Here is a 23320-nt window from a genome sequence, read left to right on the forward strand (position 1 = left end):
CTGTGGCCGAACGAAGGTTGGACACATCTTCTCCCGGAGCTCCATCTGTTCTGATCCTGAGCTTGCAACTAAGAGACATACTACAAGAGCCCAGCGTTTTCTCAGTGGTACAATACGTTGGCACTGCATCTCATAACATTTTATAATATTAATTTACCCAAAAATTGTCAATCAAGGAAAAGAAATGCACTAGTATTGATTTTTAAGAAATAATTCATTATAAATAGTTATCTAAGTACATTAATGTTTAGTGTCGTCTGATAGTAGCTTTTGTGATGCTGTTTGTACTTTTCAAAGCACACGTGCAGCATAGAAATGCAATGTTTGGTTTATAAGTCCCTCTCTTAGGCTATAATGGTTACTTTTCAGGACATGTGTCTTGAAACACATTTATCAATAACCTTTATTACGTGCATAAAGTCAATTAGAAGTTCAGCCAAGCTGTCTGTGAAATATCACTTCATCTATGCTGTTGCCCATTGCTTATTTCGGGCTACACTATATCAGTAATTAGTTGTTCACAAAATGCTGACTTTGACAAGTGATAAATAGCAGCTGACCCCAGTCTACCCTCGTAGTGATACTGGTTGTTGTAACTGACTCTCCGTGTTATAATTACTTGAATTCATTGCATTGGCTGGATTTTCACACTATTCTTTTTTTGGATCCAATGAATAAACAACTGTCCTTCATTCTAACTGAAGGTTATGTTTGTTGGAGACATTTTTCATGATAAAAGAGGAAGCTACCCGCTGTTAACAACTAATAAAGATGAAAATTGCTGCTTTGCATGTTAAAGCCGGAATAGCTAAGTACAGAATCCACCCAGCATTTTTGCCAGCAAGTTGTTATAAATAAAAGGAATCTAATACATTTAAACCTCTCAGGATTGCAGTGTTTATGCACCACATCAAAAACATGTTTTCTGTGTTCAGTATTCGTATTTTACAGTATTTTAAAAGAGGAAATGTGCCTAATCTCATAACCTGAACAAATTTCTTCAGTGGTGAAGGTGCATTCACGTCTGTAGTTCTATGGTGTCCATTTTAAATAACTATTTCTTCTATGATTATAAGAGACAAACTAGATGCTGACTAGAAACATTTTTTTTAAAAAAGAATGTCTTTTTGAAAAGCAAGTACAGGTTTAAAAATAAAATAGTACAATTTGAAAACTATTTGTAAGATATGGTGCAACCAGTATGCTTCTTAAAAGATTTGAAAGGAAAGTTGAGATAAATTCAGTAGTGCATTCAATAGTTAAATAATGCAGTAAGAATAATAATACTTGCATTTGAGTATCTTTCATGTCAGGAGGTCATCTCAAAGTGACTGTGTATTTTGTGGGGCAAATGCTATAGCAAATCTTCCCTTTTTTCATTCAAGTTTTTGTAGGAGTCCTGTAGCTTAGTGGTTAGAGCACTCGCCTCGCAAGCGAGAGGACCTGGTTCAATTCCCGGGCTGGGCGAAACGTTGGGCAAGTTTCCTCACTGCACACATCTCTGTTTACCTAGCAATAAATAGGTACCCAGTTGTTAGTCGATTGGCGGATCATTTTTACGGGGGTAATCACCTCTTCAAAAAAAATAACAATAATTTGATCATCAATCCAAGACTGTTTCAGGCCGCTGAAACTCTTGTTCATGCCTTCATCACCTCCAGGCTCGATTATGCAAAGGCCCTGCTTGTCAGCCTTCCCAACTCCTCTCTCCACAGGCTGCAGATAATCCAGAACTCTGCAGCCCGTGTCCTCACCCGCACCAAACTCCGTGATCCCATCTCCCTCATTCTCACCCGACTCCATTGGCTCCCTATCCTTCAGAGGATCAGTTCAAAATCCTGGTCCTCACCTACAAAGCTCTCCATGGCCTCCCCCAACCTACCTCTGAGACCTCCTAACCCCCTACCAACCCGCCTGTTCCCTCCACTCAGCCGGCTCCAGCCTGCTCCACATCCCCCAACCCACCCGCCCCACCATTGGCGAGAGAGCCTTCAGCCACTCTGCCCCCAACCTCTGGAATTCCATCCCCCAATCACTCCACCTCACCCCCTCCTTAGCCTCCTTCAAGTCCCGCTTCGAAACCCTCCTCTCCAACCATGCCATCGGCCACCCCCCTTCCCCTCCCCTCCCTTCTCACCCCCTGACCCCAGCTCGGGTCTGAAATGCTGTACTCTGTCCAGCGCCTTGGGACGTCCTCCCGACATGAAAGGCGCTATACACATGTAATCTTGTTGTTGTTGTTGTTTGTGGGACACTGCTGTGTGCAACTGGCTGCTGTATTTTGCCTGCAAAATATACAGTCAATGCACTTTACAGTATATTGTGTGTAACGCTTTAAGACATCTCAAAGATGTGATAAGGCGCTATATCAAATGCAAGGATTATTATTAGTAGTAGTAAGTCATAAAGGAAGAATTGTTGATCTAGAAGATGAGCACAAAACCTAGTTAAGTTAAGGCTCATCTTTAGGCATGATTCAGAAAATCTGGAGTAAAAATAATTGTGTATAACAGATCAATGTATCTATTCTATTTTTNATTCCCATTGTTTTTAGTTTGGGTCTATTTTCTCCATTTATATGTTACAGTGGTCAACAGTGTTTGCTTATCCAAAAGTATTAGATGCTGGCAAAATCTGTGAATCATGTTGATTTTACAATATAATACAACACAAATTTACAATTATACAGCGCCTTTCACATTGGGAAGACGTCCCAAGGCGCTTGGTGGTCCTGGCTGATTTTTATTACCCTCCCCCTATTGATGAATTCTAACCCAAAGCTGCCAAATTTGCTTGTAAAGCTCCTATTACAATCCCAAATGAGACCAGATAATTAAATTCAGACCAGGAATTAAACTTCAGATTTGCATATCTTAATGCTATACTGGCAGTGCTTTTACTCACTAATGTATCAGAAGAAACCCAACAATAGTATTTAATACATAAGTTGTACTATTCAAATATTTTGCATCCGATACTTTGAGGATGGCAGCACACCAGATAATGGAAAACTTTTATAAATTAGAAGTTATTTCAGGTCTATGACTGTTGGTTATTAAAATACTCTGTATATATCCTACATGCTACAATTACTTTTTTAATTGACCTGCTTATAGAAACACTGAGCTATTGTACATCTGAGGTTTCTAGTCATTTATTATGAGCAAATAAGAAATAAGCAATGTGCCATAAAAAAAGCAGATAGTCATGGCTTGGAGCTACTTGCATTAGGGAAGACAAATGACACTATTAACTCAACCACAACTCGTTAGAAGCTCCCCTCAGGTTGTCCAGCAAATGAATTGGATTTGGATTCCAGTTCAGAATAATGCCTTTTATCATCTGTTTTCTATATAGCTGTAAAGCTCAGTATCCCATTTCACTGTGTTCTGAATATAAAAATATTTTTAACAAGTCCACAGTGTGATTTAATGTGAACTTGCTTTAAACTTCCGATTAATTCTTTATGTAGCAATGGCATTTTGAATGCTTTACACTGTAACTCTATTTTTAATTTACAGTTTTGGTGACTTTTATCCTTATCCAGATGGTTGATATCTTTGGAAATAGAATATATTTCATTTTTGGCACCAGTATTTTGTGCACCTTTGTTATGTGGAAGGGCAATACATTAAGAGTTGCTTCAAGTCGACCCAAACTCACATAAAATCATGACTTGCCTGTTGGCAAGACTGATTGAGCACTAGACATAGGTCTGGAAGGTTAGGGTTTTGAATTCCAATGACTCTTCTCAGTCCTTCACCTTTCTAAGGATGATAAAATGAGTAATAGTTTCCTCAGTCGTAATATCATGCTCAATAGTGTAAGGAATTGCTAATAGTTAACCAGATTATCCAGCTCATCAATAAGATTTAATAATTGCAATAATTCTTGCATTTGATATGGCTCTTATAACATTGAAATGTTTCAAAGAAATTCCTAAATAATTGCTATCAATTGTGAATTTGTAGCTAAATGGGACAGTCAATTTGCGTTCATTAATGTCGCACAAACAGCCATGAATTGAGTGACCATATTTACCTAAACTTCCACCTGAATAGGACCTCGATTAGCCTCTCATCTGAAAGATTTAATTTCCAACAACTCAGGGCTACCTCATTATTGCAATGGAAAGTCAGCCTAGACTGTGAGCTCAAAGTCTTAATTTTGGACTCGAACCTGTAATTTTCCGATTCAGAGGTGAGCCTGCAACAAGTGACCCAAGCTGACTTGGGGTCCTGAATCATGCAAAATTGATTCCATCCTCTTATTCCCTTTCAATAATGCTTTTGAAATTCTTTTGAGACTTAGAGTTCCTTTAGTTGTAGATCAAGTCAGAAGAAATTTTTTTTGATTGATGGTTGGGTTGATGAAAGCATTTAAGATTCAACCATCCAGACATCAGTACCCTGTTTCAGAAAGTTAAAAGGGGAACTGAAGTCCCGAGGACTTCACTGGAGAAAAATAACACTCTTTCGATGTGAAACTTTCCTGAAAGGAATTTATTCCTTGCTTTGCTTTTGTAACTGGAGCCACATCCTACTCACTAGGCTGCTCGGGCAAAGTCTGTCACAGGGAAGAGCTGCATTTAGTTCAGCAGGAAAGGGAGAACTGAACCCATCAAAGTTGCTGACAGCCACTTCCCAGAAGTGGAATAACTGTAAAAATATTGTAAAAAAATTTGCTATACCCACAGTATATGTTAAACTCCCATTGTGTGAGTGTATAGATTTGTAATTACTTTGCTAGAAAACTTTAGAACAACTGTTAACGTTTAAAACAATTGCACCAGTATGTAAGTTTTTTAAAATTCAGGTTTTTCTTTTACATGTCAGTAATGCTATTGCCATTCCTGATATTCTTTCTTTTGCGAGCTCTGGGGAAGTTCTCCGATGTGATTTGAATAATAATAATAATAATAATAATAATCCTTGCATTTGATATAGCGCTTTTCACGTCGAGAGGACTGAGAGATTATCAAAGCCTCTGAAAAGCCCAAACTTTCATCTTGCTCACATCAATTCTGTGCCCATTGCAAGCCTATATTATACTTTGAACTTATATAAGAGACGAAAATCAAATGCTTAAGGAAATAGAGACTCATCTGTGGTTTTCTCAGGTGCAGAAACAATGTAAAAGTTACAAAACTTTTAGCGCAAATGACAAGGCTAAATATTTGAAAATTCTCACAAAATGCTATTTTCCATTCATGGGAATGCCTCCTAAAATGTATTACATACAAAGGGTATTGATTATTGCTGCAGGCAAAGAAAACATGGAATTCTGCACAGTTCTTTAATTAACCAGGAAATGCTGTTCAAAACTTAGCCTTAAATTTCGCACTTCTGTTTTGAAGAGATAAAGGGCAATGTTCACAGACATAAGTGACCAATGATCTATAAGATTTTAATAGTTTCATCAGCAAGGATAGAGGGACACGCAATCTATGACCAGCCTTGTTTTTTGGAAGATTCCCAATCTGTTTTTCCTTTGGGGTGTAAAAAGTGTTTAATTCAATTACCGATCGATCTCCAGTAGCTCATATTATCCCTCAGAATATTGAAAGATGTTCTCAGCTCACCAAGCTTGCATGTATCATTTCATGTAACATCTACGAACATTATTTTAAGCTTTCATTGATTCATTTGGTGATGTAGAAATAGGATATTGCACACGGGAAATTAGAAATTGTAACATTGTATATTGTTACTTCCATTTTAGCTTTTTAATGCTGAATTGCTACTGTGGTTTTCAACATTTTTTTATATAAAAGTTGTGTTTACTTGAATTCCCTGTTACTCCCATTCTTACCAACCCCTACTGGCTTCCAGTATTTCAGAGCATCGAGTTAAAAATAATTGTCCCTACCTTCAAATCCCTCTACAGTATTGCCCCACAATACCTATGTAATCTTCACCAGTTTTGCATTCTACCCCTTCGGGTAGAAAGTTTATTGGCTCCCTCTATTTTGCCATTAGTGTTCATCCCTACTATATCTATCAAGTGCTTTGAGGATATTCGTTAATGTAAAACTTGCTATAAAAATAATAGTAATAATCCTTGCATTTGATTAACCAGGAAGGCGCCTTATCCTGTCGTCGAGATATCTGAAATACTGTAAAGTGGTTTTGACTTTGTATTTTGTTGGCAAAATGGAAATTGTTGCAAGTTCTGCAAACATTATAAAGGCACAAGTACAACTTCATACACATTTCCCCTACAAATCTGAACTACATTGTGAGTATATTTGATTAGAATAAAAGTTATAAAAATCCTGCGAATGATAAAAAATAATCAATCAAAATCCTAACATTTTAACTACACCTGCTGCAGTTTATGTATTTGTGTAACCAGTAGTTTTCTTGTTAATTTTAATGTGGCACAAATGGATGCCGGATAGATTTACATTTAATGGCTTTCTGTTGAGGTTAATATAATATCTAGACTGATTGATACTCTGCAGCTGGGACTCACAGAAGTATAGTACTGTGCATCTGTTAACATTTTCTCCACCTTCAGAATTCAAAAATTAGGTTATTACACTGACAAATAAGCATGCTCAGCAAAGCAAAATTCGTGACTAGCTAAAATTAACATATGTGCACTCTATTACCACTTCACTCTAGAAAATCACCACTGCCAAGTTAGATAAATAAAGACCATTTCTGCAACTGATGAACAACAGTTCTCAATTGTCAACAGATACGGTAAAACGCTGCTGAAACTATACAACGGGTACTTGAGGAAAACTATGTGTGACAAGAACAAACTCACTGAAAAAGATCACAGTTTCACTTTGCAATAAAATATAAGTCCTAAGCTTTTATTACATGAGCAAATTGTATGCATTTCAGTTACAAAAGGCCAGAGGAGCTGTAATCCAATCTTCAGGCTGCTGTTATACAGTATAAGTTCCACTCAGATTCTCCTTGTTAAGACCACTCGAAATATTATATGGTGGTATTACCAGAAATACCTCATCCAAGAAAACATTAGAAAATACTAACCAATGAACAACATGGTTACCACAGTATCTGATTAACAGACTTTATCAAATGCATGGAGGACATTGGTCTCATCTCAAATGTTTGTATTTCTCTCCTTGGGTCGAGCAGTTTGATCAAATTGACATACAATTTTTATGTCTGTTATCGGTCTGTTGCAGACACAGAAGGATGTGAACTGCAATATTGTACCCTTACAGATCCTGTCAAAAACTGCCATTAAATAATTAGCACTAAATCTTATCAGTTTAGGTTGGACTTCTGCGATGAATTAAGTGCAGAATAAACTACCTGAAAATGTGAATCCGCATTCAATCCTTGAGAAGCTGTCACTGAAAGATTTTAAAAAATAGTAAAATTCAGACAAAAGACAGAATCATTTAATCGTCAAAGAAACTCCTGGGATTGTAGGAAACACCTCAGCCATAAAATCTTTGGTTCCAACCACCTGCTGAAAATGATAGAAATTAATGCATCTAGGAGAATTTTTGCTCTCAAATGACTTCTGTTGAGCTGATCACAGCAATTCTATATGCATCTGGTCCACATTAATCTTACCTGAGTTTTTTAATCATTGACATACGAATCCCATGGGCTTCCCAGAAATAGGAAATTAAGTTGGTTGGGACTTCATCAGTAATCTTTGAAACCTTAGCAAAGTTAATACTTTAAATTGCATTACAGCATCCCCTATAGTGGCCTCAATTTTACATCAGGAAATTATAAAGATTCGGAAATCAGATAAATTTTACAGGGTTGAAAGGATCCTGAGCTGAATCTTTCCATCACGTCCATAACATAATACACGGGGAAGGATGGTGGGTGGGGGGACAGAAAATGTGCATGATATTTGATGGAAATGTCAGGCAACCATTTTGTCATAATTGAAACATACAAGGAAGGCGACTGGTCAGTATGTTTTGCACATTTAATGTGTGCAGTTAAGGGAATTTTCCATTTGACAACTTAACAAATGCATGTTGTCAGAGTGTGCTAAACTACCTGTCATGTGAGGCATTACCTTCCCAATGATGTAAATCATGTCAAACCCTTAGTGCCCTGATTCTTCCAGTTAAGGTGCAAAGATTTATTTGTTAACCTTGAAATTCCACTCACAGTTCCTTCGTAAATTCCGGCATATTCAAATTTCCACTTGAGTCAAGCAGCTTTGATGATCCTGGAGTAAAAGAAGGATTTGATTACAGAAAGAAGAAGCAATATTGCCGAACATAGTTAAACCATCTGGCAGCAGATGCTCAGGTTCAGATGCTTGGATTCCCTACCCATCCAGCTGCTGGTGACTCAACTCCCCTCCTCTCCTGCCTGCTGGCCGACACAGTCACCAGTCTCTCTCCTCAGGCTCTGTTCCATACCCCCTGAAAACCGCTGTGATCACACCCCTCCTCAAAAAACCCACCCTCGATCCTTCTAATCTCTCACACCACCGTCCCATCTCCAACCTACCCTGCTCTGCCCACAGGACAGAGACAGCGCTTGTCAAAATCACGAACGATATTCTCTCTATCTGTGACCAGGGCTCCATCTGCCTCCTCGTCCTCCTGGATCTCTCTGCTGCGTTTGACACAGTCGACCACACCATCCTCCTCCACCACCTCTTCTCCCTCATGTACCTTAGTGGGACTGCACTCGCATGGTTCAAGTCCTACTTAACCAACCGCTTCCATTTCATCTCGGCAAATGGTTTCTCTTCCCGCCACCATCCAGTCACCTGCGAGGTACCCCAGGGCTCCATCCTCTTCTTTTCCTTGCCTGTATGCTCCCTCTGGGTGATGTCATCGCAGACACGAGGTAAAATTCCTCATGTATGCGAATGACACAAATCTACTTTACCTCCTCCAGTACCAACTCCAGGGCTGCTGATGTTCTATTAGCTTGTCTGGCAGACATCAAGGCTTGGATGATGTAAACTTCCTGCAGCTAAAGGTGGACAATACTCCTTCGCTCCCATCAACACCTTCACTGCTGCGGATCTAAACTCCTCAGCCTCCCTGGCTCTCCCTCATACTCACCGAACCAGTGCGCAATCCAGGTGTCCGGTTTGACCCCCAGCTGTCCTTCTTCCCCCACATCCGGTCCCTAACCAGGACCGCCTTCTTCCACCTCCGCCATATTGCCCGCCTCCGACCGTACCTTACCCCAAATGCAGCCGAAACCCCCATGCATGTGTTTGTCACCTCCTGCTTGGATTATTCAAACGCACTCCTCGCCAGTTTCCCCAGCCCCACTATTCAAAAGATCCAGCTTATTCAGAACTCTGCCGCCCGCATACTGACCCGGATCAAACCCCATACCCACAACTCACCAGTTCTGGCCAGGCTCCACTGAATAAATCACTGAATGGATCTACTTCAAGATCCTCACACTCGTGTTCAAATCCCTTTACTCTGTAGCACCTCTCCGACCTCCTCACTCCACAATTCAACACCCGGCGCTTTCGCTTAACTGGGACTGGCCTCCTGCTTGTCCCTCGCACCCTCCGCCCCACCACCAGAGGTCGCGCTTTCAGTCACTATGGCCCAAAACTCTGGAACACTCTCCCTCAATCCCTCCGCCTTGGCCCCCTTCTCCCCTTTTTCAAGTCCCGCCTGAAAACCTTCCTCTTTGACCGTGCCTACGGCCACCTCCCCCCCACACACCCAGTTCAGAGTCAGCCTCTGCCACTATTAAGTGCTCTGAGAACATATTTTTCTAAAGTTAAGTTTAAGGTAATCTGGCAATTCACAAGGATGGCTGTCCTTTTAAGAGTCTTTTCAGTAAGTACTACACCACTACACTCCTGTGAAATCATAAGAGCATTGACTTCCAACTCTCAACATCAATCACTCCGTGCTCTTCCCATCAGCCCTTGTAATTAAGCACTACAGTAGATTCCACCGAAGGGAATATTTCTGTTAAGTGAACAAATTGAAAATCCCAAACCACAGCATCTAAGCTTGTATTTGATTTTACTCCCCAAAATATCTGAGTGCTTCACACATTGAGTTATTTTGAAGTGTGGTGATTGTTGTTAACTGGGCAAAACACAACACTATCTGAGACACAAACTGCAAACAAGAATGAAATAGAAAAAAAAACTTATTTTGCAGGCCGTATTGTATGAGGGGTCAATGATGGCTGTAACACTAGCAGAACTCCCTGCTCTTATTTGAAATGGTGCCAAGGAATCTTTAAAGTTCACAACATGTAAACAGTGCTGCCAGTCCCTCAGTGCTGCATCAATGTCATCCTTGATTATGAACTCAAGTCCTGGTGTGGGGGCTTGAAACCACAGCTTTTTGATCTAGAGATGAAAGTGCTAGGAAAGCCAAACCAACAGCTGTCAGGAAACTGCCAAATTATTAAATGAATATTGTACAACTCGTGGCAATCATTCAGAATATCATCCAAGAATGTCAAGGTTAGGTTAAGTCAGAGCTGCCACATTCTGCAAGTCTGATTTCATGTAGATGGAAGCTAGAGCTGGGAACATTCAGGGTCACACAATAAGGTAGTCCCAGGAGAGATAAGCCTGTTTATGCTTTTTCCTCCTGGTTTGATCCTGTTTCCCATTCTATATAGGTCCCATTTCAACTCTTCTGATTTTCAGATATCAGTGAGAGATATCGCTTTTAATGCATGAAGCCCCATTCCTGTATAAACATTGTACGTGTTCAAAATCCGCAGAACATGCTCCTTCTTTATGAAGAACATTTGGTTTGTCATTGGTGGGCAAATTAATCATGTTCAATTCAGTATCTGGAAATATACTTCCGTTAAGACATTTGTGTCTAAAAGCTTTAAATCTTATGTTGCCAAAAAGTTTTTTTGTCTATCCCTATGACCTATCACCAGAGGCTACATTAATTGATGTGTGTGCCACTTCAGTATATATTATAATAATAATATTATTTAATTTGCTTGAAAAATAATTGGTCACATCAATCCACGACTGTTTGTGGGACACTACTGTGCGCAATTGGCTGCCGCGTTCGCCCACAAATATACAGTCAATTCACTTTACAGTATGTTCTGTGAAGCGCTTTGGGACGTCCTCCTGACGTGAAAAGCGCTATATCAAATGCAAGGATTATTATTATTAAAGACTATTATTACTATTATGAATAATAATCCTTGCATTTAATATAGCAATTTATCACGTCTTCGAGAAGTCTCAAAGCGCTTCACAGAATATACTGTAAAGTGAATTAATTGACTGTATATTTTGTGAGCAAAACACAAACAGTTGTGGATTAAGTGACCAAATATTACTATTTTATTTTGGAAGGGATTATTACCCCAGAAAAGCGGTCTGCCAATCGACAAACAATTGGGTTCCTACTTACTTGCTAGGTAAACAGAGGCTTGTGGAATAAGGAAACTTGCCTAACCTTTCGTCCTGCCCAGGAATCAAACCCAGGTCCTCTCGCTTGTGAGGCGAGTGCTCTAACCCATACGTTACCGGACTCCACAAGTAATTTCAATTTGGGATACAATGTTTCAAATTAACTAGGGAGAAGTTAATGTTAAACTACAATAAGAAAAAAATACAAAATAAGTAACAAATCATACAGAGCACTTTACAAAAACAATGGAGATAAAACTAAAAATAACAGCCATCTTTAGCCATGCTGTTCAACATATACAGGAAACAAACAGGGTGGAACAAAACAAATATGACTAAAATTCACTGACAATATGCAATATCATCTATCTGGATTTTGTATACAGTAATTGTTTTATTTTAAAAATCAAGTTACATGTGTTGATGAAGTAACAGACAAGTTGTGCTTCTTTCCTGAAACAGCCTGAACAACTCAAAATTATAGGTCAACCCAGTTGAAACACAGTTATCTGGCTCCAATCTTACCTGCCACTTTATAAGCGAAATAAGCACAGAAAAATTCCTAATTTCCAGGCTATCGGGTACACCAAAACATACTGTGCAAGAAGCGCCATTGAAATCATTTCCCTTGTCACACAGGCAGCAATGTCAATGGTCACCTGGAGGTTGGACATCTTTAAAACATTCCAAATTTTCAATTAGCTCAAGTCGATGGGACACCATTGCTATGAACAACTCAAAATTAGAGAGGGGAAGTCTTAAAAGTGATGTCCTGTATCAATTTTATTTACAGGTTAATGGAAATTCCAAGGATATCCATAACCAATTGAATAGCTTCTAGAGGGTCCACAATTTATTTTATGTTGACTCTCCTTAAGACCCAGTCTGGTTTTAATCTGGAAACTACTTTAGTTCTTTGACACTGTTGTTGTGTCCTCCTCCACTGCCTCTCCTCCCATCTCAACCTTCATGGTTCTGTCCTTGACTGGTTCAGATCCTACCTTTCTATTTTATCTCCACAAACGGCTTCTCCTCCAGCCCCCGCCCCATCTCGTGTGGGGTTCCTCAGGGCTCTGCCCTTGGTCCTCTCCTCTTCAACATGTACGTGCTCCCTTTTAGTGACATTATCCGCAGACTTCAAGAAGGTCAACTTCCACATATGTGCAGGATGACACCCAACTCTATCTCTCTGCCTCCATCCTTGACACCAGGACCACTGCTGTCCTGATATCTGTCAGACATCAAGTCCTGGATGAGCGCCAACTATCTCCAGTTGAACGTCAACAAGACTGAGACTTTCCTGATTGGCTACAATCTACGCCTCCTCACTTCAGGCACTGACAGCGTCACCATCCATGAATGCACACTCCACCTCACTGTGCCAGACCAGAACCTTGGCGTCTTGTTTGCCCTTCCTTTCTACCCCACTTCCGTGCATTGCCCCACTTTGCCTCCCCAACATCGCCTGGCTTCACCACCATTGGTAGTCAGGCCTTCAGCCTCTCTGCCCTTTGGAATTCCATCCCACAGTCTTTTCACCTTGCTCCCTCCCTTGCCTCCTTCAAGGGACATCTCAAAACCCTCCTCTTCGACCACGCCTTCCGCCATCCTCCTATCCACACCCTCCCTGTCCTCCACCTGGCCTGATCCCAACCCCCTGCTTTGGTCCAAATCCCTGACTGTCCAGTAACTTTGGATGTCCTCCCAACGTGAAAGGCGCTATACAAATGTAATTTGTTGTTGTTACAGAGATTGTTGGAATAAACTACCATTGCGAGGATTATTCAACTTCTGTTTCATTTTTCTATCAGTATCCATCTTGTGTTTTATGCCATATAAAGATGAAACTAATAAGTTTCAAGGTAGATAAAATTAGACTAAAATTAGTCATTCACTTCATGGCTATTTGTGGGACTTCGCTGAGCACAAATTGGCTGCTGCACTTGCCTACAAAATACATTCCTACAAAGAATACTAAAATCCTTTGAAGCGCTTTGAAACGTCTCAACAACATAATAAAATGCTATATCAAATGCAAAGATTATAATTGGTTTGCTTTGCATTTGATTTCTGAAGGTAAACATTTGACTATTCTGTTCTGATGTTATTTGACATAAACTGTACCAATAGAGTATATGTTGGTTGACGTAGCCTCTGCCTGTCACTCCATAAGTATTTATGCTGCTCTCTGCAGATGTACGTCTTAAAATTGTTGGATTCACTGTTAACTTTGAAGTCGGCTTTCCGGTAGTTCTTAATGGAATTAACAAAAAAAGCTTCAAAATTAAAAGCAATATTGAAAAATGTATCAAATTCTGGACAATCTGAAATGTTACGTAAATAAATCTAGTCCTAGATGGTATTCCTAGAGTTTCGTCTAATACATTATGAGGCTTTCACTATCCCTGTATTCTCCATTGTAACTTGAAATTCCATCCTTGCCTCATGTAAATGAAGGATTGGGAGAATGAGTTCACAAGATAATTTGCTCTTTGCAACCCTAAATCTATGTCCTCTTGATCTGCTGTCTTTGTGAAGCTGAAGTATTGATCTATTTTTAATTTCTCAATACTGTTTAAAATCTGATGCACTTCTCCTGATGGCCTCGTCTAAAACATTAACAACAACAACAACAACAACAACAAGATTCCATTTATAAAGCGCCTTTCACATCAGGAGGACGTCCCAAGGCGCTGCACAGTTGGGTCATGACCCGAGCAGGGGGGAAATGGTCAGGGTGAGGGGAGGGAAGGGAGGGAGCGAGGAGGGGGAAATGGTCAGGGTGAGGGGAGGGAAGGGAGGGAGCGAGGAGGGGGAAATGGTCAGGGTGAGGGGAGGGAGCGAGGAGGGGGGAAATGGTCAGGGTGAGGGGAGGGAAGGGAGGGAGCGAGGAGGGGGGAAATGGTCAGGGTGAGGGGAGGGAAGGGAGGGAGCGAGGAGGGGGAAGAGAGTCGAGAAGGGAGCTGAAGGCTCGGTCAAAGAGAAAGGTTTTGAGACCGGCCTTGAAGGAGGAGAGGGAGGAGGCGGCGAAGGCACTGGGGGATAGAGTTCCAGAGCCTCGGGGCTGAGAGGCTGAAGGGCTATTGGGGCGGGGGACGTGGAGCAGACCGGAGCCGGAGGAACAGAGGGTACGGGCGGGTAGGTAGGGGGATAGTAGGTCGGAGAGGTAGGAGGGAGCAAGGCCGTGAATGGCCTTGTAGGTGAGGATGAGGATCTTGAAATCAATCCTCTGGGGGATGGGGAGCCAGTGGAGGCGAGCGAGGGTGGGAGTGATGTGGTCCCGAAGCCTGGTGCGGGACAGTACACGAGCTGCAGAGTTCTGAATGACCTGCAGCTTGTGGAGGGAGGTGGCGGGAAGGCCGGCGAGGAGAGAGTTCCCATAGTCCAACCTTGAGGTGACAAAGGCGTGAACCAGGGTTTCAGCCGCGTGAGGGGTGAGTTAATGCCGTAGTCTGGCGATGTTCCGGAGGTGATGGAAGGCGGTGCCAGTTGTGGTGCGGATGTGAGGGAGAAAGGACAGCTCAGGGTCGAACAAAACGCCGAGGTTGTTATTTGATAGCTTAAACCACAAGTTTTGTTTTTAAAACTTGCCAAAATGTTGAACAATCAAAGCTAAAATTTCAGCCAGAGGAAATGAAGTTTACAAATAAGTAAAGACTAGAACTTAGAGCAGAACAGCAGTTAGCCAGTGCAGGTGAGGAGAAATTTGCAACCTTCCACAAAACACTTGGACTAAAACTAAATTTTTTTAAAAATGTTGGTTTTGTGCCAAGTTGTATTTTGGACATAAAAAGTTAAAAGCTGAAATCTTCTTTGGTCCAGGGTATAAAGTGTATCTCAAAATATTTGTGGGATTCACCTGTATTTTTCATGCATTTATTCACAAACAAAACGTCATCAGATTGTTTGGATTCCTCTGTATTTTTAGGTTTAGTTCCCAGTTGTAGTAATCTTCTCCCCTGCAGATTGTGTTTTACACCTTTATTCCTTCAACCGGGTCCTGTCCCATGGGTGCCAGTTGCCCTCACTCAATTGCGAGTCTTCACAGTATGTGCTGGCAGAGAGAAAGGGCATTCTTTCATCCGAAATGATCTTATGATCGTAAATTCATTACCCTAATTCTTCGTTCACTTGTGGTAAAGCTGGAATCCAGTATTGATTTCTGCAAAATGATCAGGAGTAATTAATTAACTGGCTAATTGTTTTTCATATTATTCTGTCCCTCTTACCTAAACCTGGGGGATTGAGATGAATTGTAACACCTTATAGCTATTCTGCCTAAAACCAGCAAGCTCAGCAAAGAGCAAGATTCAAACCTCCAACTTTGTTGTCCTGCCTCATTAACACACCAAGTAGATACAGTGATTTAATCCATTACTGGTCAGATTAGTTCTGAAGAATGGGTCAGGATAACTGGGCAAATTTACATTCCTTGTCTGCTGGAACCCTACTGAGTCAATGTTCTTGCCATGCTGTAATGCATTTAGGATCTAATAGCTTTTTTAATTTAAACTTTGAATTCATTTCTACATGATTAAACAATGTCTGTCAATATCTTCAGTACACTTACTATATATACACTATATATACATTCAATATACATATATAATCAATATCTTTCCTTTTGATTCTACCAGAACTACCGCTCCACTTAAGATTCATTTTGTTTGTTGACTTCTAAAAAGTGGTCTGGAATATTAACTAATCACGCTGTGACTTGATATAGAATTGTGAGAAGAATCTACGATTTAATTAATGCAATTTGGGCCAGTTACTGACCTTGTTTCAAATGTCCAACATAATTTTTAAAGACTTAAATTAATCTAGGAATTGCAATTATTATGTAAATTCAAGGGTATTTTAAAGCAACATCATTTCAAATCAGCTAATCTACTTTAAATTTGTTTCCCAAAGTGGTTTAACAGCATTGGCGGTTGGATAAATTGATCCAAGATGCATTCAGTTGTGCTTCTGAAGGCTCAATTTTAATTACAATGGTTGGGTTAGATGCTTGGGACAACTCTGAATTGATGTAAAGTCAGATTTTCACATTCTGCTCAGGAACATTCATCAGTGGCTCTGTCGTTCCTTGGTGTCATATTTTATTGTTTAAGTGTAAACTAAAGGCATCTTGAGATCAGCTTGAAGTCCTGTGTGGGAGGTAGACTTATGTACAACTCTCAATCTGGTTTAGATACTCTTAAGCGTGTTTTCACATGTGTTAAGACACCTGGCCGACCCAAAAAAATAACTGTAACAAAATGCCGTTCCATAGGCTGTGTGTACCACAGTGGCCTCACAATGTGGAGTCCTGTAGCTCAGTGGTTAGAGCACTCGCTTTGCAAGCGAGAGACATGAGTTCAATTCCAGGCAGGGCGAAACCTTGGGCAAGTTTCCTTACTCCACACAGAGCCTAATAATAATCCCTCCAAAACCAAAATAATAATAAATTGGTCATTTTCAATCTACGACTGTTTGTGGGACACTGCTGTGCGCAATTGGCTGCCGCGTTCGCCCATAAATATACAGTCAATTCACTTTACAGTGTGTTCTGTGAAGCGCTTTGGGACGTCCTCCCGACGTGAAAAGCGCTATATCAAATGCAAGGGTTATTATTATTATTATTATTAATGCTAAACATTTAACATGATGCACAGCTACTAGGAAATAAAAAGCAGACATTTGCTAGAACATTTTTCTCAAGGGAATGTGATTGAGGCATATACAGCCTCACACATTGATATCCATGGTTAGTTTGAAAGCGGAAACAATCATATCAAGTAAAGCAACATACCCTGAGGTTGATGTGATTTGAAAGTGGCTGAGAATGAGAGCTTGTGATGTGATACGATGTGATGTGTTGCAGTTGGAATCCTATGACCCAGTTTGAACAGTAATAGTAATGATTTTACTGCCCTCAAGAAAGCATGCATACTTATGTTTGAGTGTCTACTCTTGTTTTATTGCTACGGTATGTAATAGCACAAATGCAGTTCTATTTACTATGTACAAAACTATATCTGAAGTCAATTTTGTTTTAATGAAATCTCCTCCAGTGTAAATAAATGCCCATGCTACAATTAGAATAGATAGTGTACCTGGCTCTATTATATGTTGTATAACTTTTTTGTTTAATATCTTATAATTGCATATTGTAAAATTATAATCTACTGTTAAAAGTTAAATTCCCCATTTTTTTTAATAACAGAGTAATTGTAGTTTAGTGATAAAAAAATTAGTGATGAACAATGTTGTTGATCTGATTTTACAATTTGACAGATAATTATAACTTGCAATCAGAGAAGCCCAACTCTATTTGACAATGTTTACTACGACGCTGGACGCTCCAGCTGGCAGCCCAACCAGCACAAGGTTACACTTTGGCTAATGAGGGCGGATGAATTCACGAATGGTGATGCAGGATTTCAACCATTACAGCTACTAATGGTGGTGGAAAGGTTACTTTGTATTTGCATGTGATTTATGATCCTTGTAATATAAAGGCCATGCCATTCATCAGTGGCAGAATTCCACTCTACGTATTGTACTAACTTCATTAACAGTTTCATTAGGCTGCAGTACCCAGGTTAAAGTTTCTCTATCCCATCACATTTGTCAGAAATGTTTCTAAAATTGATGCAGATTGCATTTTCAAATTTAACTGTAATTTGTTTTCAATGATAGTGAATTGTTATTTTGATATGTTTTACAGAGAATGGGGAAATATCTACAGTCCCCCCATCATACTGCCCAGCGAGCAGCTTAAACAGCAAAAAAACAGCCTTTCACCCAGACAACCCAGTGTTCTTCAGGATATCAGAAGTAAGAGAATTTTATACTATGTTTAACGATTTATGAAACAAAATGGATGCAATACGTATTTAAGATTAACCAATAGTGCTCGTGCAGATTCTTTGCAGATGACTTCTCAAAGGAAAAATTATGTCCAAGTCTGTTTATGTGAATCAGAGTTCTAGCCGGTGTTGTGAAGCACTTTTTTTAGCCTAAAAATCCACAAGGATTCTAAGGGACCCACAAAATTCAGGAATGTTGATGATGATTACATTTGGAAGATAATTGTAATTTTAAAAGTTGATTTTGGTAAAAATCAGCCTAGTTTCCACACATTAAACCCTAATCTACTTTCCTGTGCTGAGAGCAGAGTGTTTGTTCATCCCTTGTATGATTCACTGAGTATTTGTCTCAATCAACAATATGAGCCAATACCTAGTACCATAGTACTATTAGGATTGTAGAACCTCATTATAAAATGCTGTATTGTCAATGAGGGTTCACTTGGGGTGTTGACCCCGATATTTACTTATCACAAAATCTAACGTGCGCAGAAAGCTCTCTCTCTGTTGCCCATTATTCTACATGTTCTTCAGCAGCAAATTAGATGATTTCTTGGAAAATGTGTAACATGCATATGGAGTGATTCAGAAGAAAAAGGGTGTAAAATTATGGATCTTTACAACAATCTAAATAACTCATTGAACTATGATTTTGTACACAAAATCAATCAATTGTTTTGCAATGACAGTAAAACTCGGGACACAAAATGGAAAAATTGATTAAGTGTAACTACCATTTATCTTTCATGGTCAGGACAACAACTTAATGTAGTTTTTTTTTCACCGATTTCATCAACTTTAAAACAAATTGCCGTGGCTGCCAGCATCTGTGATTAATGTAAGTTAAAGCATCATTGTTTCAAAAAAAGATTCCTTTTCTTAGCAGAGCAGAAATTTCCCTCATTGAAGTTTTGTACCCCATAAATGTTTTCTCTAGATTCTCAGTTTCCTTGTGTGATAAGGTAAATTTGACTAAAATGCAGTTAAACCAAACACTTGTAATAAGAAAAGGCAATTTGGCCCATTTTGTTTACTCTGATTATAACTCTAAATATACAGTGAATTTGTATTCCTCAGGCTGTACTGCCAGGCTCATTGGCAGGGCATGGAGGGCCAGATTGGTCACTAGGATTGGGGATTCTTCCCCCTCAGCTCCTCTCAATCCTGCAGCCAAAGCCTTAAGGATGGTCCTGCTGAACAAGTTGTTGGTAGCTTGCCAGACAGTGCTCTCAATGACAAGTTTACTGTTTTAGCTGGTTAATTTCCAGCTCTATCCCAACACAAAGTCTGCCTTCCCCCAAGCCTTGGCACTTACCAATCTGAACGTAAAACCCTCTGGAATTAGGTAAGCAAGGTGCAACCCTCCAGGAGAAAGTTTGCCCCATTCCAGACACACAGAAATTTCAATATGTAGGAGACATCCATATGTGAAACTCTTAGTCTCGATTGGTTAGTCTTAAGTATAATGATGGGTTTTCATATGTATTTGATAACCGGTTCTCCAAAACAAATGAGGTTCCGAAAAATCCATGAATGTGGCCATTTTCAAAAAGTTCAATGATCCAATTTGGCACTTATTTACTATATTGAATTGCCACAGGTAAATATAACCTGGCTTGAAGAAAACTGGAGTCACTCTCTCATCGTGTTTCCTTCTGCGAGTCTGCCAAGTCAAGCTTTGATGTGAAAAATGCGTTATTGATCCTGAGAGGTTAAACAATTTGCCCTATGTGAACATTCGCACTATGTCACAGAGTCATTTAATCTATGTGAAGTCAGTCACGTGTTAGAGTACACGTATGAAAAAGGATCAGTTCAAACAACAAATAGAAATTGTAGCAATAATTTTAAAACATTATTTCAGGTAGGTGACAAGGGCTGCCAAATGATTTGTTCCTCCCACCCACCCCAATGAGTCTTGTTTGTAGCAGATGGTAGCAATTGCCTAAAATTGAGGTGGTTTGCTACCAAATGTACAGTATAAACTCAGATTAAATTGCCATCCATCTGAAACTCAGGCTGTGCAGAGGTTAATGTGCATTAAATTCATCATTTATTGCAGAATTTAAGTAACCCTTTAAAAGATATATACCTGCCATGTTATTTCCATGTGCTATTCAGTCACATAAAGGTCATCACATTACTGTGCGACTTGAGAAGTAGAGCTATAAAGAGGTATGCCAAAAGGACAGGTGATTCAGATTAAATTATCTGCCAACAACAACAATTTGCATTTATATAGCGTCCTTTACGCAGAGTAGTGTGCCTGAGCACTTGACAGTGGTGGAACATGGTACCAAGCCTGGGGGAGGAGGAGGTGACCGTAGGCACGGTCGAATAGGAAGGTCTTCAGCTGGGAAGGAAAGGGCAAGGTGGAGAGATAGAGGAAGAGTATTGGGTGTAGTGGCTCAAAGTGCAGCCACCACTGGTGGAATGGAGGGCACGAGGGACATGCAGAAGGCCGGAACAGGGGCAACGGGTTGTTGGTTGAGGTGTAAGCAGGTCAGAGAGGTAGGGAGGTGCCAGGACATGAAGGGATTTGAAAACAAGTGAGAGGATCTTGATTCAGTTCTGACGAAGGGTCGTGACTCACTTTCCTTTCTCCATAAATGCTGCCTGACCTGCTGAGTGTTCCCAGTGACTTCTGTCTTTGTTTTCAGAGGATCTTGAAATCGATCCGTTCGGCGATAGGGAACCTGTGGCTGGAGGCAGCTTGGAGGGTGTGCGGAGGAGGTGATGGATGGTGGAGAGCAGTGTCTTTGGGTTTTTAGCCTCCAAAATGGCTTTGGAGTAAAAGGCAGTGTTGGTCTGTGAGAGGGAGTGGCAATTGTTGTGGAGATCTGTGAGCCACAGCTGTCGGTGGATTGTGAGGTCGGATTTGTGCCATCTGTGCTTGAGCGTCCGAGTTTTAGCTTGGAGGGAGCAGAGGTGACTGTTATACCGGGGGAGCAGGTAGATTTGGAGACCGACCAGGATTTCAGGGAGAGTGGTGATCGTTTAGCAGCTTGAGGACTGCATCAGGATCGCTGCAGGCGTAAGTCCAGCGGGGGAAGTGGGACTCGGGTGAAAGCGTTTTCCAAGGTCAGAAAAAGATGGTGGAGGATTTGGAAAGGGGAGGGAAATGCAGGGGGAGAGAGAGAGATGATGAAATGATCTGAGATGGGCTTGTCTGTGATGAACAGACAAGGATGTCAAGGTGATAGCGAGGTTGATGGGGTGGCCACGGGAAGTTTATGTGGAGGGTGAGGTTTAGTGTGAAGAAGAATGTAGTGAAGTCAGAAGAGGGGGGGCAAGGGGAGTTTAGGTGAAGGTTGAAATCACCCATTATGAACAGGCGTTCAGTGCAGAGGCAGAGGGATGAGAGGACAAAAGAGATGTCAGGGATGAAGGAACTAGGTGTTTTGGGAGGACGATAAATGAGGAGAATTTTGAAGGAGAGGGAGGGATGGTACAGAGTTAGGTGTTCAAAAGAGAGGAAGGAGCTAGAGAAATAGGGGGATAGAGCGAGGGAAGGTTTAAGTGAGCCCAAGTATATCAATATGCTCATCCAGGATGGTCATGGATCGTGAGGACTTTATTCGAGAGGGAGCGGACATTTCGGAGAGAAATGGCTCTCATGGCTTTGTTTGGCCCAAATCTAGAGAGCGAGAGGGACGGTGGAAAAGGAGAAGGACAGAAACACAGCATTTAAAATAATAATAAATAATCCTTACATTTGATATAGCTCCTTATTATGTCGCCGAGATATCTCAAAAGTGATTCACGGGATTTGCTGCAGAATGTAGTGACTACATATATGTAGGCTAATTATCTCAATAATATGATTTTATTATTTTTTTATTAAAATGCTTGTCTGTACATGAACAGAAAATCTGACTAAACTGGAAAGCGGTACCACAACCTGGGGATTCAGATGATAGTTATATGTGCTGTGAATTTTCCAACATACTGTATGATTCAATCTTAGCCCTTTGTGTGACTTCCTCATAATATAATTCTAGTAAAAGTGTAGTCAAATCCGGTAACAAAATATTAGAAAGCTCCTATTGTTGAATATGTTTCCCTTGATACCATTTCCGAGCTAAAACCATAAGATCCTAACATAAGAAGCATTTTGCCAGGGCCTTTCAGGTTTCAAAAGCAGCATTTGATATATTTGAGTGAACATTTGTGAATATGCTCACTCATAGCATATGAGTGTATGTTTGATTTTTTTTCAAACAAAACCCCAACAATCTGCAATCAGATGAACTGACCATGATTGCAGATGGTTGACAAATGGTTTTGCTTTCCAAGTAATTGAGCAAAGCCGCTCTGATTCTCTCTTTCTGCACACAATTGTTTGATACCTAGGCTCACGATGTTAAAAGAGAAAAAGCTAAGGAGCTCAGAGGGATGTTATTTTTAACCAAGAAATGTTTCCGCTTGTGTATAATCCTTTTGCATTGTGTGTGACAGATAACACCAGCAGTGATGCGGAAGACGAGGATGAAGTACTGGATCTTCTCTATGATCCCTGTTTGAATTGCTATTTTGATCCAAAAACAGGGAAGTATTATGAGCTGGCATGATTCAGAAAATCAAAGCCTTCAAAAAGCAGTGCTGCACGGCAGCAGCTATTGGAATTCCTTCTAGTAGTGCAAGGGAATCGAGCAAGCTTCTGGCGAAACAAGCAGTCGTCACAAAACAGGGGTACACTCAGAACTGAAGGGTGGTGTGAATTATTTATTTTCAAGTGATAAAGAAATTAGTGTTTTCACCCTTCAAAAATAAAAAGTGAGAACAAAATCACTAATTTGTGTTTTAAATACAAAAAGCTGTTTAAAGGAAGACAGACGGACAGACCAGATAGATGCCTCATGTGTTCCTGACATTTACATTTACATTTAAAATGTACATCTGAATGTAAACTGAAACATTTTGCATTCGCTGTGTAGTAGAGTTACTTTGAAAGCTGCAGATATATATTTAGCTCATTAAAAGATTACTGAAATCTTGCTAGCATTGTCAAACATCAAAAGGGACTTTGACATTATTGCTGGTTTTGAGATTTTTCAAAGCTTGTGCTTGCAGCTGGTGTCATTTTTATTTTTTAGGGTGCATCTACTGAATGAAATGGA

The 23320-nt window shown here is 40.3% G+C and overlaps 1 protein-coding gene across 1 annotated transcript in view; it reads left to right on the forward strand.

Annotated features, from left to right (window-relative positions):
* cfap20dc (CFAP20 domain containing) overlaps positions 1–23026 on the forward strand; it is a 141497-nt gene extending 118471 nt beyond the window's left edge. Inside the window, exons 16-17 of the mRNA XM_007895158.2 lie at positions 18059–18168; positions 22659–23026. Of these exons, the coding sequence (XP_007893349.1) occupies positions 18059–18168; positions 22659–22771 (223 nt within the window). The 3' untranslated portion in view covers positions 22772–23026. The remainder of the gene's footprint in view (positions 1–18058; positions 18169–22658) is intronic.
* Positions 23027–23320: the final 294 nt, after the last annotated feature.

This window comes from Callorhinchus milii, unplaced genomic scaffold (assembly GCF_018977255.1).
Source record: "Callorhinchus milii isolate IMCB2004 unplaced genomic scaffold, IMCB_Cmil_1.0 Scaffold12, whole genome shotgun sequence".
Lineage (NCBI taxonomy): Eukaryota > Metazoa > Chordata > Chondrichthyes > Chimaeriformes > Callorhinchidae > Callorhinchus > Callorhinchus milii.